We start from the raw sequence: 16,008 nt of genomic DNA on the forward strand, positions 1-16,008 counted from the left end.
AAATTGAAACTAAAATATTAAAATTGAAATTAATACATAATTATAATTATTCTATATAAAAATAATAGTATACAATTATATCTAAATCGAATATGCATAATTGTAATATTACAAAACCTTAATAACAAAATATACAAGATTATAAGAGCTCATCTCTATCGTATCATTTGATATTTATCCAAAAGATAAAGTAGTTGATACACCACCCTACAAGACACAAAATAAAACAATAAATGCATAAGCAAGCATGTTTACATAATAGTGCATTTAATGAATGTAACCATGTACATATTAAATTATGATCTATCTGTTTGTTATAAGAAGCAAAAATAAAATTTAGGAGCAGGGCAGTCAACTAATCAATTTAGTTCATTACCAATGTTAACATATAATCAAAGGATAGTCTTGATAACATCATTTGTCAAGTAGATTATCTCATAAATTAAGCTAAATCATATATCGGCCAAAAAGAAACATTTGCCAAGTAAATTGCAAAAACATTTGCGTTGAAATAATATTAATTATATTGATATATTAATTTATATAATATTAAAATTAATTAATAAATAATTTTTATATTAATAAAATTTTTAATTTTAAAAGTATTAAAGACATTTAGAAATAGTTAGTTTGGTATTATCTTTTAAGATTTCATAAATTAATATTAAATATTAAATTTTTTATTAAATTGTATCTATCAATTTGATTTTATAATCAAAATAATTATAACGGTCATACAACACACGGATAAACGATTAGTATATATTTATTTTTTACACATACGATTCAAGTTTATGTGTAATTTTATTTTTCTATTAATTCATTAATTAATAAGTTATATTCATGGCTCTAATCCTTGAAATAATGAACTTGAAATTTTGCTAAAAGATTGAAATAAAATCAAAAGAACAATAAAAAAACCTTAAAGAGCATAAGAGGATAGGTAACCGATAAGATAAATAGGTTTAGTATCGTCCCCGAACCCCGGTAAGCTACTAAAATCTCAAACTAAATCGAGCCCTTATATTGTGGTCCAACCCAGGTATAATACGTCCGTCAGAATTCTGATCTGCGTTTCAGACTTTTGACACTTGCATTAGAGTCCTGACAAGTGTTTCTTTTAAATAATATATGTTTACTAAATTTATAATAAATATTCATCAAACATGTACTGTATACCGAGTGTTGATTATTTATTAATTTTATTTTATTACAAAAATATTTATACTACAATATAAACATTTGTAATATAATTTTAATTTAACTTTTTTTTTTTAACTTTAAAGTTGTACGGTTAATTTTAAAATCGAACTACAAAAGGAACAAAGAAAAAAGTGTCAACCGTAATCATTTAGATTTACTATCCTAATTCACCAAATTATAAATATATTTTAATTGATAGACATACGTCAATACTAAGGAATTTGTTCATATTTGACACCAATTCTGTCCGAAGGGGAATTATATTCTTTGGAATTGAACGTAATAATCCTAATAATTTGAATATGGGGCAATAGGTCCGTTAATATGTATCCTAATAAGTTACATTTAGTTAATGAAATTATAAATTATGAAGGTTGGTCATTTGAAGCATAGATTTTATGGAGTTTATCAACAGTTATTAAAACACTTGGATCTTTTGCTTTTTGGTGATCCTTTTGATCCATAAACAAAATGAACAAAATAAAAATTAGAACACCAAAATATAAACTCATGAAGAATCACATACTTATGTCATGATATAGTGCCCTGTCAATGAAGCAAAAGTCACATGGTGAAGCATCATAGACATGGAAACAGCAATAGCATATCATAGAGAACTCGCATAACTGATCTAACTTGCATATATAGTTAGCACTAACAAGTATTCCAAAATAGATATGTTAAACTAAACTTTAAGTCATACCTGCTCCAGTATCCTGAAATGGCTTGTCTTCATCTGCCAGCACCAAAAGCCATTTTCAGCATTCTTTCCACTGCATAATTAGTTCATGAACTACAGCAACAGTAGCCCAAAGAAAAAATATGTTATTATACAAACGCCTAGAAACTGGTACACATATAACTATAAAATTGAAAAGAAAGATCATAAAAGAATCAAGTAAAGAGATAAACTTGACAATTCATCAGGTTTAAAAATACGACATATAGTACCTGGACTTTCCCAAAATCCACTTGTTTAGAGATGGATACACCTCAGGACTTGCCCAGTGCACAGAATACAGCCCAACTACTGTGGGGGAAGGGGAAGGGTGAGCTCATAGTTACAGCCTTCCCCTTACAATCTTGAAAAGAGGCTGTTTTCACACCTCAATCCCATGACCTACAGATCACCAAAGGAACAACTTCACCGGCGGCACCAAGGCTCGCCCTTGTGAAAGCACCTTAACTTGCCAAGAAGCCCTCAAGAATATAGTTCACATTCACAAAAGAGAAAAATGAGAACGAAGCTAGTGATTCAACCATATATTAATATAAATTCTATCTCATTTGCTAAACATTCAGAACAACAATTAAGAGATAAGATACAGAAGGAAAGAGATGCAATATAACACCATAACTTAAAAGAGCTCTACATATATCCCTCTCTGAGAAAAATCATGTGTCGGGGTAGCAGTACCTAGGAATATCTTCCTAACTTCAACAAAATACAAACAAGCATAATAGGCTTTTCTTTCTTTTAGAAGAATAATAAAAGTATTACTAAATACACATCGTTTGACAGAAAATGTCATCCATTTGATTCTCAGCATTAAACAGGTGAGTAAAAGATATCTCACTTATGAGGCACTGAAAAGATAATGAAAATCATATTTGATAATAAACATAACCGGCAAACAACTTGCTCAGTTAACTACCTGTTCAATTAAACAGAATAACATTTTCATGGAATATCTAGGTGAATCAGGGGGGTCCTATCTCAGATATCTACCCAAATCAATAAGCGATTTATTGGCTCATCTCAAAATCATAAATTACAAATACAATTGAAGATAAACAGTTAGCCAAAGCACATTCATGTACAGAACCTAAAAGCTCCAATCAGTGCCTCAAAAATTGCCCAGCCTCAAGAGAATGTTAGCAGTCACAATGAACAACATGGCATCAAATAGCAATTAACATTGACCAAAAGGAAAAACAAAATTGTTGACATCACTCAAACTACCAATTCTGGTTCTTCTGCCACTTGATTTTGCAGAGGTGTATTATACTTCAGGCTTCTTGCAACTTCAAAGAAATGAGCAACAGCTTCTTCAGGAGTCCCAACAAGAACACCATGTCCAAGATTGAGAATGTGCCCCTTCGGCCCCGCACATCTCACCACTCTGGAAAAGAAAAATAATACATGAATTCATCGTACTTAGTTTTTTGGAAACTCAACTTATTTATTTGCAGAACTAAATGTGCAAGATTCATCAGTCTGAGAAATTTATCAACATAACAGGTAGTCCTAGTAATTCTTCTTCCTTGTACCATTGACCCATCAAAGGATATGAATTAGGTGTAATAATAAATAACCCAAAGCAGTTTGGAAGTAGCTCAATCAAAAATCTTGTAATTGTATTAAAAATTTGCAGTTGCTCTAATAACAAATCCGTTGCTGACCTCCTAAGCAGATAACAGATTATTCATTTATTGGTTGTGGTTCAAGCTTTAACTTTAGACTACAAAAAGAAAAAGCACGCCTTATCTACATAAACTGGAATTCAAATACAGATATAGAGATACGTAAAACATTATTAAAAATGATGGGAAGCACTTAGACAAGAAATTGTGAATTTATTACAAACCTTTGAATTTCATCAGTCAATGCAGAGAGAGGTGAAAATAAGTACGCAGGGTCTACATTTCCCTGTACACTGATCCCACTACCCAAACGCTTCCTTCCATCTGCCATATCCACTGTCCAGTCTAAGCCAATCACATCAACTCCAGTTCCTTTCATACGTTCAAGAAGGCCACCATTTCCATTGATGTAGAGAACAAGGGGTATTTCAGGGCACTTACTCCTTACTTTACGAACTACCTGCATTTTCAAAAATGCTCTTATATAGAAAAGATATACAGCAAAGGAAATTATGTCACAACAAAAGAAAAGGCAGCACTTAAAAGGTTATTGACATTCCTGCACAACATTTTCTTCAACCTGACCAGATCATCTCACCCTATACCCAACCCAAGCATTGATATTCCTTCTTTATCTTATTCTTTTGTTTTTTTTTCCCTTTCATCTTCTTTTCTCTAATAGTATGAAAGAAACTGCTGTACTATCAAGTAAAAAAACAGCCCCATTATCCACAACTCATTTTAACTTAGATGAAGGCATAAAAGAAAGTTCCATAGAAATCAGAAGAACCAAATGCAACTTACCTCTTCAATATATGGCTTTGACCAACAGTCCCACATTTCAGGTGGTAGCTGTCCACCCCAAGAATCAAATATTTGTATGCACTGAGCCCCAGACTCCACTTGAAAAACAATATATTCAGATATTGCCTGTGTCAAATGAGAGAGAAGAGCCCTTAATACATGTGGTGCTGTATGACACATGCTCTTTATGGTTGTATATGTGCGAGTCGTACCCCCTTCCACTATATATGTAGCAATTGTCCAAGGTGCTCCAACAAAACCTAAAACTGCAGCACGCCCATCAACCTACATAAAGTATAAAGGAGAGTAATGTACAGGCATACTCTATATTTCCTATTAGATAAATAAAACTGAGCAAGTATCTAATGACTATTCAAAGGGGAAGTATAACCTCGCGTCGCAATATTCTTAGAGAATCCCCCACAAAATGGAGTTTCTCTAGTTCAATGGGATGCAGAGCTTTTAATCCTTCTTCAGAACAAATTGGAGTCTGAATAACAGGTCCCCTTACTTCTTCTATGTCAAATGGGACACCAAATGCAGGTAAAGGAGTAAGTATGTCAGAGAAAATAATAACACCATCTGGATGAAAAGCTTCCCACGGCTGCAAAGAAATTTCCACAATGAGATCAGTTGTCTCTGACCTTTCTCTGAAGGATGGGTATTTCTCTGCAACCTTTCGGTAAACTGCCATATACCTTCCTGCCTGACGCATCATCCATGCTGGAGGCCTACTGACAGGTTCTCCTCTGGCAGCCTTAACCAAAAGTGGATCTGAGTGAAATAAGGAATGATTGAAACAGAAAAGAAAGATTCACACATGCCCAAAGAAAGAATACAATCATGGACAAGTAAGAGACGGGTAAAACGAGTAAGCATGTTAGATGTTTCTGAGTACAATCAAATCCAATGTAATAAAGCTCCTATTTCCTAACAAACCCATTAGGCAACAAGGGCATTGTAGAAAAATTCTAGCTTGTACTGCCTAAACTCCTATTACTAGAAATGAATCATGTGCAAGAATTCAATTCTTGCAAAATCATGTCACTTGTGGCATTATTTCATTTCTTTCAAACTAACTTACTAGCAACTATAGCCTTTCCAAAAATGCGAATTGACTACATAATTTCATTTCATTCACAAATAGAATTATGCTACATAATAAGTGTACAGTCTAAACTTGGGCGCTTATGTTTCAGATTACGATTCTGACCTTCAACAGCAGCATCCTGAGCCTGGCAAACGATCCTTCCACTACGAGCAAGTTTAGAAGGAGTCAAGGAGCGAGTAGTAGCAGCGAAGCCGACCTTCAGACATTTGGCTTTTCTTAACCTCGCAGCCGGTCTCCGATTTATAGAAGCAGAAAGAGAAGATTTGGAGGGCAAAGCAGAAGCGCATGGAATAGTAAGGGATTCGAGTACGGCAGCCATCCGAAAAGAGATTGAATTTTGTAGAGAAGTTAAAGAAAATGGAGTTCTGCTCAAGGGAAGAGGATTTTTAAGGATAGACGAAAACGGTCGCAGTGGATTTTTCACATGTGGCTTGTTGTCACTGGTCTCAGCTCATGGCAAGCAATTTCATATCGAAATTTAGTTCAATTTGACCCCTCAAGTTTTCGAACGGGCTTAATTGAACCATTTTTCACCTTTGCGATTGTTTTAGTCCAAATTTTCATATTTCTAGCTCATTTTGATTATTTTCATATAAAAATATATATTACACTTACTACAACAAGCTTATAGATAAATAATTAAATAAATATTTATAATAAAAAACCTTCATCATATTCTAATATGGGTTTAGGAGTATGATCTCCCTTTGCAATGTTTACACATAAAGGACTTTTTTAGTTAAGAAATCTTAATAGAAATTTTAGTTTTAAATTTCTTTAATAACTTATATGAAATTTAAATATTAAAGTGGGTAATTCAATTATAAAAGTAATTAATCTTTTGAAAAATTAAATATTATCTATTTCAAGTTTCTTAATGAATTATAAATTTAGATTAATTATTTTAACATTTATGAATATTAAAGTAGCTAATTTCAATTATAGAAGTAAATAATATATTCTAAAAAAATTAAATATGTTTATTTCGAATTTTCTAATAAATTATAAGTTCATATTAATTATTTTAATATCTAATAAAAATATTAAGATTAACTATTAAATTTAGTGCAATTCAATAAAATTTAAAGACATTAAACTTCTTCTATTTATAAAGATAGATTTAATATTTATATAAAAATAATAATTAATTAATGAAAGATTTAATTAATGAAAGATTTAAATAAATTGAAGTAATAATTAGTTTCACTATATGAAAAAGTCTTAATATTAATTATTGTAAATAAAGAATCCTAATAGTGTAGTATGATAAAAAAAATATATATTTGGGACAATTAATAAGAAAAGATAAATAAAAGTGTGACAAGAAAAAAAAAAGTGAATGTGAAACTCAAAAATTAAATCAATAAAAGAAATTAATCAAACTTATAGTTTTAGTTTCGATTTATATTTTTAAAAATTCTTAATTTTTAGTTTCAATTTTATTTTATATACTAGAAGATGACATTTAATTATTCTTTAGCGTATATTATTATATTTATTATAATTAATAAATAATATTTAATTTTATATTTATTATATATTTAGTAATAATTTATATAAATATAATTAGTTAATAAATTATATTTAATTTAATAATTTAACTTTAATAAATATAGTAATCATGTTATTACTAACTAGTTATTTATCCGTGCATTGCATAATTATTATTATAATTTTGATTGTAAAATTAAATTGATAAATATAATTTAATAAAATTAATATTAAAAATATAATATAAACTGCCATTTTTTAAAATTTTAATTATCATCTAATTAAAAATTAATATTTTAATTAATATAATATTAAAATATTATTAATATGCTAATTTTTAAAATAGAATTAGTATTATTATTTGATTAAAAATTATTTATTAATTAATATAATATTAAAATATAATTAATATACTATCTTTTTAGAATTAGAACCAATATTTATTAGGATTATAATTTATTAATTAATAAACTAATAAAAAATTATAAAATTATATTAAATTTAAGTTTCATATGTCAAGAATAATATATTTGTCAAAATAAAAATTATACATATTAAAAATTAAATAAATATATTAAATAAATTTTAAATTTGATAAATTTATATATATATATATATATATATATATATATATATATATATATATATATATATATATATATATATATCAAAGAAGCAGGGGAAGGATTCTAAAATGTCAAAGGTTTTATTAGGAAAAAGAATTTTAGTTAATTAACCGTACAGTAATTACGTGTTTTTGAGAACACGAATTATTTGGTCTCAACAGTTTAAATTTAGAGTTAATAAATTTATAAAAATGACTATCGGTTTGGTTAATGGAACCGTAATCACCCTGTAAAAACTCCTGGTGGCCTCAATTGATTGGCCTATGCTTCTCTGTGCAAATGAAAACGACAAAGTTCACAGCAGCAATCGCAAAACACACGACAACACCTTTCAATTTCAATTGAACGTACACCCATTTTGTCTTTTCATTTAAATCAATCACAATCATTCCCTTGCTTAACCACATAAAGCTCTTGCCTCTCTCTCCCTCCCTCCTCCGTAACAATGCAATTCCAAAGTTAACAAAAAAAATAAAAAATTAAAGTTTTATACATAAAAAAGGAAAAGACATGCCTAAGAATCTTCAGTCCTCTTCTTCACCTTCCTTTCAAATCATCTTTTCCTTTCGCAAGGATTTTTAAAGGTAAGTGTTTCTTGTTCCCATTCTTATTTTTCCTTACAGTTTCTTTCTCTTGTGTTCCTTTTTTTTCTTCTTTTTCTTATTGAATTATTGACGTTAGCATTTGGAATAAATGAGACCTGTCATTTTTTTTATTTATTTTTGTTTTTTTTTTCTGGTTGGAAGGACTAAAATTTTCATCTGGGTTTTACATGATCTATTGTGGGTTATGGATCTATTTGTTTTCTTGAATTGTCAGTGCCCTCGAATCTTGACTTTAATGGTGGCATTTGAGCTTTCGTATCGGAAAGTTTAGGTTCTTGGATCGGATTTTATAATACACTGATTAATGTGTAGCTGTAATGTTGCCTCCCGGTTGTTCTTTTTGTTGCTGGTTGAGATGCATTTAATTCTCTACTCAGTGCATGTCATGCTGCATTCATTTTATGCCTGTATTTTTACGTGTTTCTAATTGAAATATTTATTTAAGCTCTATATTGGTCATATATTTCCATGTGATATTTAATTATTTACGGAACATTTCATTTGTTAGTTTGAAATGAATTTCCTCCAAAGCTTGAACCACAGTTAATTTCTGTCTTTTGCAGTCAGTTTATTTGCTTCTTCTGTTCAAGATATATTTTAAGTGTTTATTGGAGTGAAACAATTGAATCTCTAATGATGAGGATCGATTTATGGTGCTCTTGAAATTTAATTTCTTGTTCAATAAAATTCACTCCAATCCTTTCTCCTGCCAATTGGCTGAGTTCTGATAATGTATTACATAACAAGTGAATAAATTGATTATTAACCTTTTAGAGTTCAGCCTCTTTATGTGATGTTAATCGTAGAATCCTCTGTGTTTTTATATTATAATTTTGATACGTGGTTCTTGTTGCAAATTGCAGAGACTGTGTGAATTATGTAAACATAATTCCTTCCTGTTTCAATCAAAATGTTGAGATTGGGTTTCAAAGAACTCACATAAAATTTTATTCTCTTATTTATTTATTTTTCAAAAGATTGTTAGATTGTACCTACATTAAACACTAGTCTGAATTTTCCTTTATTTGTGAAGACAATGGGTTCTCGATATATTTTGGAAATTTACTTTGGAGAAGGTGGCTATGGTTTTTCAATATACTGTTTAACTGCCAAATGCTTATTTGGGTTCACAAGCCTTAAGTGTTAAGATTGTCAATGGGGAATCCATGAACGTGTACTTGTCAGTTATTTCAAGATTTACTCGGTCACTAATAGACCTGATCATCGAACCTCCTCCAACTTTAGCAAAACAGGAAGCCTGGTGCATTCCTGTGGCCCTTTACTTGACAACAAAAGGACTAGATTGGTTTCATCTATTCCATATAGGATTTGGGGAGTGAGTTGCTTGTTGGGTTCTTTACCTTTTAATTCAAATGGCAATAAACATGCAGTTTGATCATGGAGAATTTTGCATCTTTTGCTTTATTTTCAGCTAAATGGACAGAGAGGAAAAAGGATATGGGAAGGTTTCTATCTTAACATGACATGAAAGATTTTTTGTTTCCATATGAGTGGCTTGAAAGCTAATCTGAACCCAAAGGAAGATTATTTACCTTATATATGCTTTTATTCTTTGATTTTTCAATCTGAAAAGGTGCCATTTTATGTTCACTGTTGCAATATGTAAGGACAGTGATGTCAGACAGATTTGGGTAACCTGTTAAAATAACGGGTTTAAAATTGAATCCAGGTCTGATTTGACAGAAATTCATATATGAAAACAGAGGAATAGGAAAGAAAAGATGAGAAAACTTCTAGGAGTCACACCTAGAAGCTCTTGAGAATCACACCCAAGAAAAGGTTCCTTCCCAATCGCACCTAGAGAAGAATTGAATCACAAAATTCAAAATAGCAACATTACTGTGATTTTTATTAAATTGAAATCTGAAAATTTAGCTATTACAAGCCTAGGTAAATATAGACTAAACTAATCCTAACACTATGAGACTTAAACTAGGAATTTTACAAACTAATACTAGCTAGGAAATACTAAACCAACTAAAAGTCCTAAATAAGACTTAAAATAAAATAAAGACTCCTAAAATAAGTTTTAACTATTGTTCTAGCCAAGCTGGAAATTAAAGAAATATCCTTTGAGTATTGAAATTGTAAATGTTAGACCAAAACTCTAAATTTTTTGATCTTTTGAACTTTGTTTTTTCTTGATGTTTTCCTTGTCCGCATTGTATGGCCTGAAATTCTTTTGTAGAGCTTTGCCAAAATTGGAATTTTTAGTTCCAATTGAATAAATTAAATCCTATGAGAAACTGATAAAGAACAGGAAGGTGCATTTGGTCGTATTTAGAACATTTGAATTTGCAGCTTTTTTTTTGGTACATCTTTTAATCTGAAATCCATCATATTCTTAGTTCCTATGTGGTTTTGTATTCATTGTACAATATTATATGGAAAGAATATTATAATATCTATACTGCCTTGCTCAGAAACTTTTGTCCACTTTGAAAAATTACAATGACTATTAGTTCCTCATTGTCATAATGTTAATAGAACCTTCTCAGATCTTATGAACATAAAAATTGATTTACGTTGCACTTTCTATTTCTAATACCATTTGTTAAATACATGAAAATATCTCCATCTTTGTTGGGAATGAGATTTAAATCTGACTTGATCTCGTTATGTCATAACATAATTTTCTCATCAACTATTCTGATCACAATGGGGGTAACCATCATAGATTGTTGAATTGTATTGTGTATTAGTGACTTACTGCATATTGGCTTCCCAACTTCCACAATTATAGTTGAGGTAATATGAAATCCGCAGAATAGTGTGTCTTCCCTCCATTCCCTTACCACTCTTGCTTAATCAAGAAATCTCTACAGATGGGAATTTTATAATTAAGAGTAATTTTTTTCCTCGTACTAGGTATGGAGTGTTTTGACATCTGGAAAAGATCATGGTGCAGTGCCTAGACGGATTAAAGCATTTGTGTGCTGCTGTGGCGAACTGTTGTGATGCTGACAAGCAACCCAGGGACCTGGAAGATCCAGAAGCTCTTGCAAGGGAAACAGTGTGTATGTGATGTCTCTTTGTTTGAAATCCCTAGTTCATTAGTTCAGTAACCATTTGTAAAATAATTAAAGTAGTTTGGGATTGTCAGTCAAAAAAATTTAGTTGATTGCTTTTTTATATGACTAATATTTGTAAGTGAATCTCCATCGGATGGATGTTGATTATAGAATAACTGGTTCAGTAGGTTTTTATGTGTCTGCTATGCTACATGCATCAAGTCTACGTTTATGCGTCAAATGCATATTTGGGCATCTGATGTTTATCCATTTGGTCATTTTAACACTTTAACTTTAACACCTCAGCTTTTTATTTTCTCGTGATTTTTAAGCACTTCTTGACATGTGGCTTTATTCAAGATGTGCACGTGTGTTATGCGTAGGTGTTAAAATATCATTAAAAAAATAGAGTTCAGGTTTTTGTTAGGTTAAATAAAAAGTTAAAAGTGTTTAAATCTTACAAAACTAAAGTTTAGGTGTTTGTTAGGTGAAATTGAAAGTTAAAGTGTTAAGGTGATTAAAATCGCCAAAATTCATGTGTCAAAATGTGCATTTCACCAATTTTATTATTTCGCTTAGACATAGGTATGTCTAAAATTCATTTAATTACATGGAAACAATCTCTTTAAACTGAAAGCCACCCTATGGTAAAAGCTTATTTTCTCTAAATGCAGTCAGTGTGAGTGAAATAGAAGCCCTGTATGAGCTGTTTAAGAAGATCAGCAGTGCGGTGATTGATGATGGACTGATCAACAAGGTACATGCCTCAGGTCATTGTCCAAATAGTATGAGGTCTATTCGTTTTACCATTATCCTTGAATGGCTTGCTTTTTTGAAGACTGCCATTAAATAGACCAGCACAGATTTCTCTTTCTTATCGGTGATTCTATTGAAATTTTCTGAAATGGACTGCAGGAAGAATTTCAGCTGGCATTATTCAAGACCAATAAAAAGGAGAGTTTATTTGCAGATCGGGTATTCTTTTGATAATGATCTTTAAGTCTGCTAGTTTCATTTTTGGTTTGCCTTTGATACCCTGTTTTTCTAATCAGCGCTAGTTTTCCCTTTATAGTTCTTATCAAATTGCCTGGAAGTTTGCTATTATTCTTGATTGATCTTGGTTTACAGGTATTTGACTTGTTTGACACCAAACACAATGGGATACTAGATTTTGAAGAGTTTGCACGTGCTCTCTCCGTGTTTCACCCCAATGCACCTATTGATGATAAGATTGAATGTAAGTGAGGGCTCAATAGTTGGAATATTGATTCAGTAGAGTGAACAAGAACTACAATCTGCAATTGATACTTGACATATGCATCCAAGCTCCTCTTTCTCCATTTCTTTATTCAACTACCCCCAAGGGTTTCTGTTCCTCTTTATCTTTTTCACTTTTTTTGAGTGGGAGGGCTGATGATGGGATAAATGGAAGATTATTTTATTCTTTCCTATAGTTTTCTTGTTCATTGTTAGATTTTCTCTATATTCCAGGTTCTCTATTTCCTTGTGATTTCATAGTGCTCCTACTGATGGATCTTGGATGCCCCACTTTTACCTTTTTTCAGTTTCATTCCAACTGTATGATCTCAAGCAGCAGGGTTTCATTGAGAGACAGGAGGTAATGTTTTTCCTCTAATGAAAAGAAATCATGATTTGTGAGATAAGCCCATAAATCGCTAAATGATAGGCACTCCTTGTTTCAACAAAATTCCATGTTTATTTGTGATTATAGCCGCTGAAATCTCTTTCCGATGTCTGTTTTTAATTTTCTAATGCAATTAGGGCGTGGCATTTCTATATTTCAGCTTTGTATTTCATCAATAGGGATGGTATATAGAACATCAGAAAATGGAGAATAGCATCTTTTTGTTTTTTACTTCTTTGCTTTATGGATCTTTAGACTGGCTGCTAAAGTGGAAATTGGAAAAGAAGCCTATTGCTTTGATGCATTGATCTTCTAATCAATATAGAAACAAAGAATATTCAGAATTAAGTGGCTAACATGAATTAACATATATTATGAGGGGTATGTAGGACAAAAAGAAGTTCTCAGGGAAGTACATACAAGAAATAGATACATCAAAGTATAAAATGTTTGCAATCAGAAGCTAATAATTGATTAGAATAGATTAAAAAATTTTGGAATTGTAATGCAGTGAAAAGTTAATTAAAACTATAAGTTTTGGTAGAGAAATCTGGTTTTTCTATAAAGCAGCAATGGAGAGAACTATAGCATGGGGCTAAGCACTCTTCATCGGAGAAGAGTTTTAACATTGTTAGCCATATTTAAACTGGCGACACATATTATGACCTGACTATATTGTTGACAAAGTAATGATTAATTTTGTGAAAGCTGAAAACGTCATTCTTCTCTAAGGGTGAAAGATCAAAGCTTTTTTACATGCATTTTGTTTTATTCCTTCCAAATACCTTACACCTAACTTTTTTCTTTGAATGACCTCATGTAGCTTTCTTGCATATAACTGCCACTCATAATAAGATTATGCATAAGATCAAGATACATGGAGAACAACCAAAATTACAGTGCATCTAAAGCTTTTCTGTGTCAAAAAAGAAAAAAAGCAAACATTAGACGAATGTTCAGCTGGAAGATGTACAAAAAGAAACTTTATTAACTGTCTATTTTCTTCCCTGTTATCATTTGTATCTCTGATAAGTTTTCAGCCAAAAAATCTCATTAGTTCTATGTTTGTTTCACTTTTTATGTCCTGTGTCAGCAAATTACAAATTGCTGTAAAATATCTTTGATATGTTTTGAGTGGATTTTCAAAATCATTTGAACCGTCAACTTGATGCACAGGTGAAGCAAATGGTGGTGGTTACACTTGCTGAATCTGGTATGAATCTTTCAGATGATATAATAGAGAGCATCATTGATAAGGTACTTCCTTAATTTAATTGATCGTATTCACAACTCTCGTTGCAATAATCATTATTTTAGCTATTTATCATCTTTATTATATAGCAACATTTAGTTCTACCACGTGTTGTCTAAAATTGGGGATTTCTCCCTTGTTTGAATTACTCAAGTATGTAAATTGGGTTATAGGTTTTCTTTCTGTTATTAGCCAGCCTATGGAAGTGGAGCAAATCTCACTGGCCAATAGCAGATTTTTCTCATGGTTCTTGTTATAGAAAATGAGGGATTCTGTTCTGAAAATACAAGTACAAAATAGAATGCTAACTACAACTGGAGAGCGTCAGTGTACATCTGCTCAAGGAAAAGTAACCAAACAAACAACTAGATATGACCACAACAACAATAAAAACTCAGTGGTTATGGAAGTTGGGACCTCTTTAGGTCCTGCGTCTTGAATCCTTACCATTAAACAAGACCTTGCTGGCATTAACATATCATCATGCCATTTTATAAAGCTTCTGTCATTGTTATCTAATCTTTCTTATTTATTTATTTTTTTGTTTTAATTCCGTAGGAACTTCTTTGGACTTGATCTTGTCCCATCACCAAATTTGCCATTATATATGAGATATTAACATTTTGTTTAATTTTTTTGAATAATGAGAGCATGGAAAGGAAAGGCTGTTATGTTAGTAGTATGTTTAAGCTGCTATTGATTCTTATATTTATGCTATAGGAATTACAGCCTATTCTTTTGCGCGAGCCTTTGGTATTTTTTTTTATTCTTTGTTTTGTTCTGTTATTGACTGAGAGCAACTTTGTGTCTTGTACCTGTTAAAACAGGATTAAGTAAACCTAAAAATGCTCTGAGTGCAAAGCCAATGTGGTGAACCTGATAAATTGGCGCAGCTTTATGAAATCTGTTTTTGGTCTTTTATCATCTTTTCTTTTTTTCTGAAAAGAAACATTCAGAAAGTCACTTTTTCAAAATCATGATTTGGGAGAAAGCTAGAAAATCTAGCTTCTCCTGAACCACAGTTTTGAAAAAGCTAAATTAAAAAAAGAAAAAAAAACAAAAGAAAAACACTTCAACAAAGTAAATAAAATCAAAAGTAAATTCTTCAAAATGCTTTGTGAACTGGCACTTGTAAAACAGCTAACCAAGAGTCAAACCTTTGGTTGCATAATTATTATATCAACAGTAACCTCTCTTACTGAATATCTTGCTGTTATTTATTTGTTTTAGACCTTTGAAGAAGCTGATACTAAGCACGATGGAAAAATTGACAAGGAAGAATGGCGAAACCTTGTTCTACGACATCCTTCTCTTTTGAAGAATATGACTCTGCAATATCTTAGGTGAGCCATTACTAATTCAATCACATGAGATTCATTCATCTTTATTCATCATTCATTTTGCATTGTTTGATCTGTGTTTGAAGTTGACATGTGTTTCATGTTTCTTGAACAGAGACATCACCACCACTTTCCCAAGTTTTGTCTTTCACTCACAAGTGGATGACACCTGAGTATTATTGGATGGATGAATATCAAGTTGAAGATTCTTTATCAGAAGTGGAGCTCTTCCTTTCTTTTTTCCTTTTATAATAGAAAAGATGAATATGGGCTTTTTGTGCAGAAGTGCACAATTAGGGAGGATGTTGCCTTCTGTTTGGATTTCCAGTAACTTGAACGTTCTCTCTCTCTTTTGCATAGATGAGGCTACTTGATTTGGATGACTTTGTTGCAGCAGTCAAGTTCAATTTTTTATTTAAAAAAAATGTTGCCGCAGTCTGCTCCTTTTTCTTTCAATACTTTCTGAGAAAGAGAATTTTTCATTGGCATTTATGAGTTATAGATGAGGATGCAGCTTTAGCCATGTTAGTAGAAG

At 31.2% G+C, this 16,008-nt stretch overlaps 2 protein-coding genes across 5 annotated transcripts; one reads left to right on the plus strand and one right to left on the minus strand.

Moving 5' to 3' along the window:
* Nucleotides 1-37: 37 nt before the first annotated feature.
* Nucleotides 38-5,924, minus strand: LOC8264773 (uroporphyrinogen decarboxylase 1, chloroplastic). Of its 4 annotated transcripts, XM_048369801.1 has the most exons (8): nt 5,585-5,924; nt 4,763-5,145; nt 4,372-4,656; nt 3,792-4,027; nt 3,167-3,326; nt 2,155-2,403; nt 1,907-1,996; nt 38-207 (listed from the first exon to the last, which is right to left on the minus strand). In XM_048369801.1, exons 1-6 carry the CDS (start codon nt 5,799-5,801, stop codon nt 2,386-2,388), a joined length of 1,299 nt encoding a protein of 432 aa, XP_048225758.1. In that variant the 5' UTR covers nt 5,802-5,924; the 3' UTR covers nt 38-207; nt 1,907-1,996; nt 2,155-2,385. The 4 variants fall into 4 exon arrangements, with proteins under 4 accessions (XP_048225758.1, XP_048225759.1, XP_015578359.2 ...); XM_048369802.1 differs by lacking the exon at nt 2,155-2,403; XM_015722873.3 differs by lacking the exon at nt 38-207 and having other exon boundaries at nt 1,901-1,996; nt 4,763-5,128; nt 5,585-5,802.
* A 1,947-nt stretch (nt 5,925-7,871) lies between these two features.
* On the plus strand, nt 7,872-15,961 carry LOC8264772 (calcineurin B-like protein 3). The gene is made up of 9 exons (XM_002524988.4): nt 7,872-8,183; nt 11,094-11,242; nt 11,911-11,993; nt 12,152-12,211; nt 12,365-12,473; nt 12,802-12,854; nt 14,058-14,138; nt 15,364-15,476; nt 15,589-15,961. The coding sequence occupies exons 2-9, from the start codon at nt 11,125-11,127 to the stop codon at nt 15,644-15,646; spliced, it is 675 nt and encodes a 224-aa protein (XP_002525034.1). The 5' UTR covers nt 7,872-8,183; nt 11,094-11,124; the 3' UTR covers nt 15,647-15,961.
* Nucleotides 15,962-16,008: the final 47 nt, after the last annotated feature.

Source organism: Ricinus communis, chromosome 10 (genome assembly GCF_019578655.1).
Source record: "Ricinus communis isolate WT05 ecotype wild-type chromosome 10, ASM1957865v1, whole genome shotgun sequence".
Classification (NCBI taxonomy): Eukaryota; Viridiplantae; Streptophyta; class Magnoliopsida; order Malpighiales; family Euphorbiaceae; genus Ricinus; species Ricinus communis.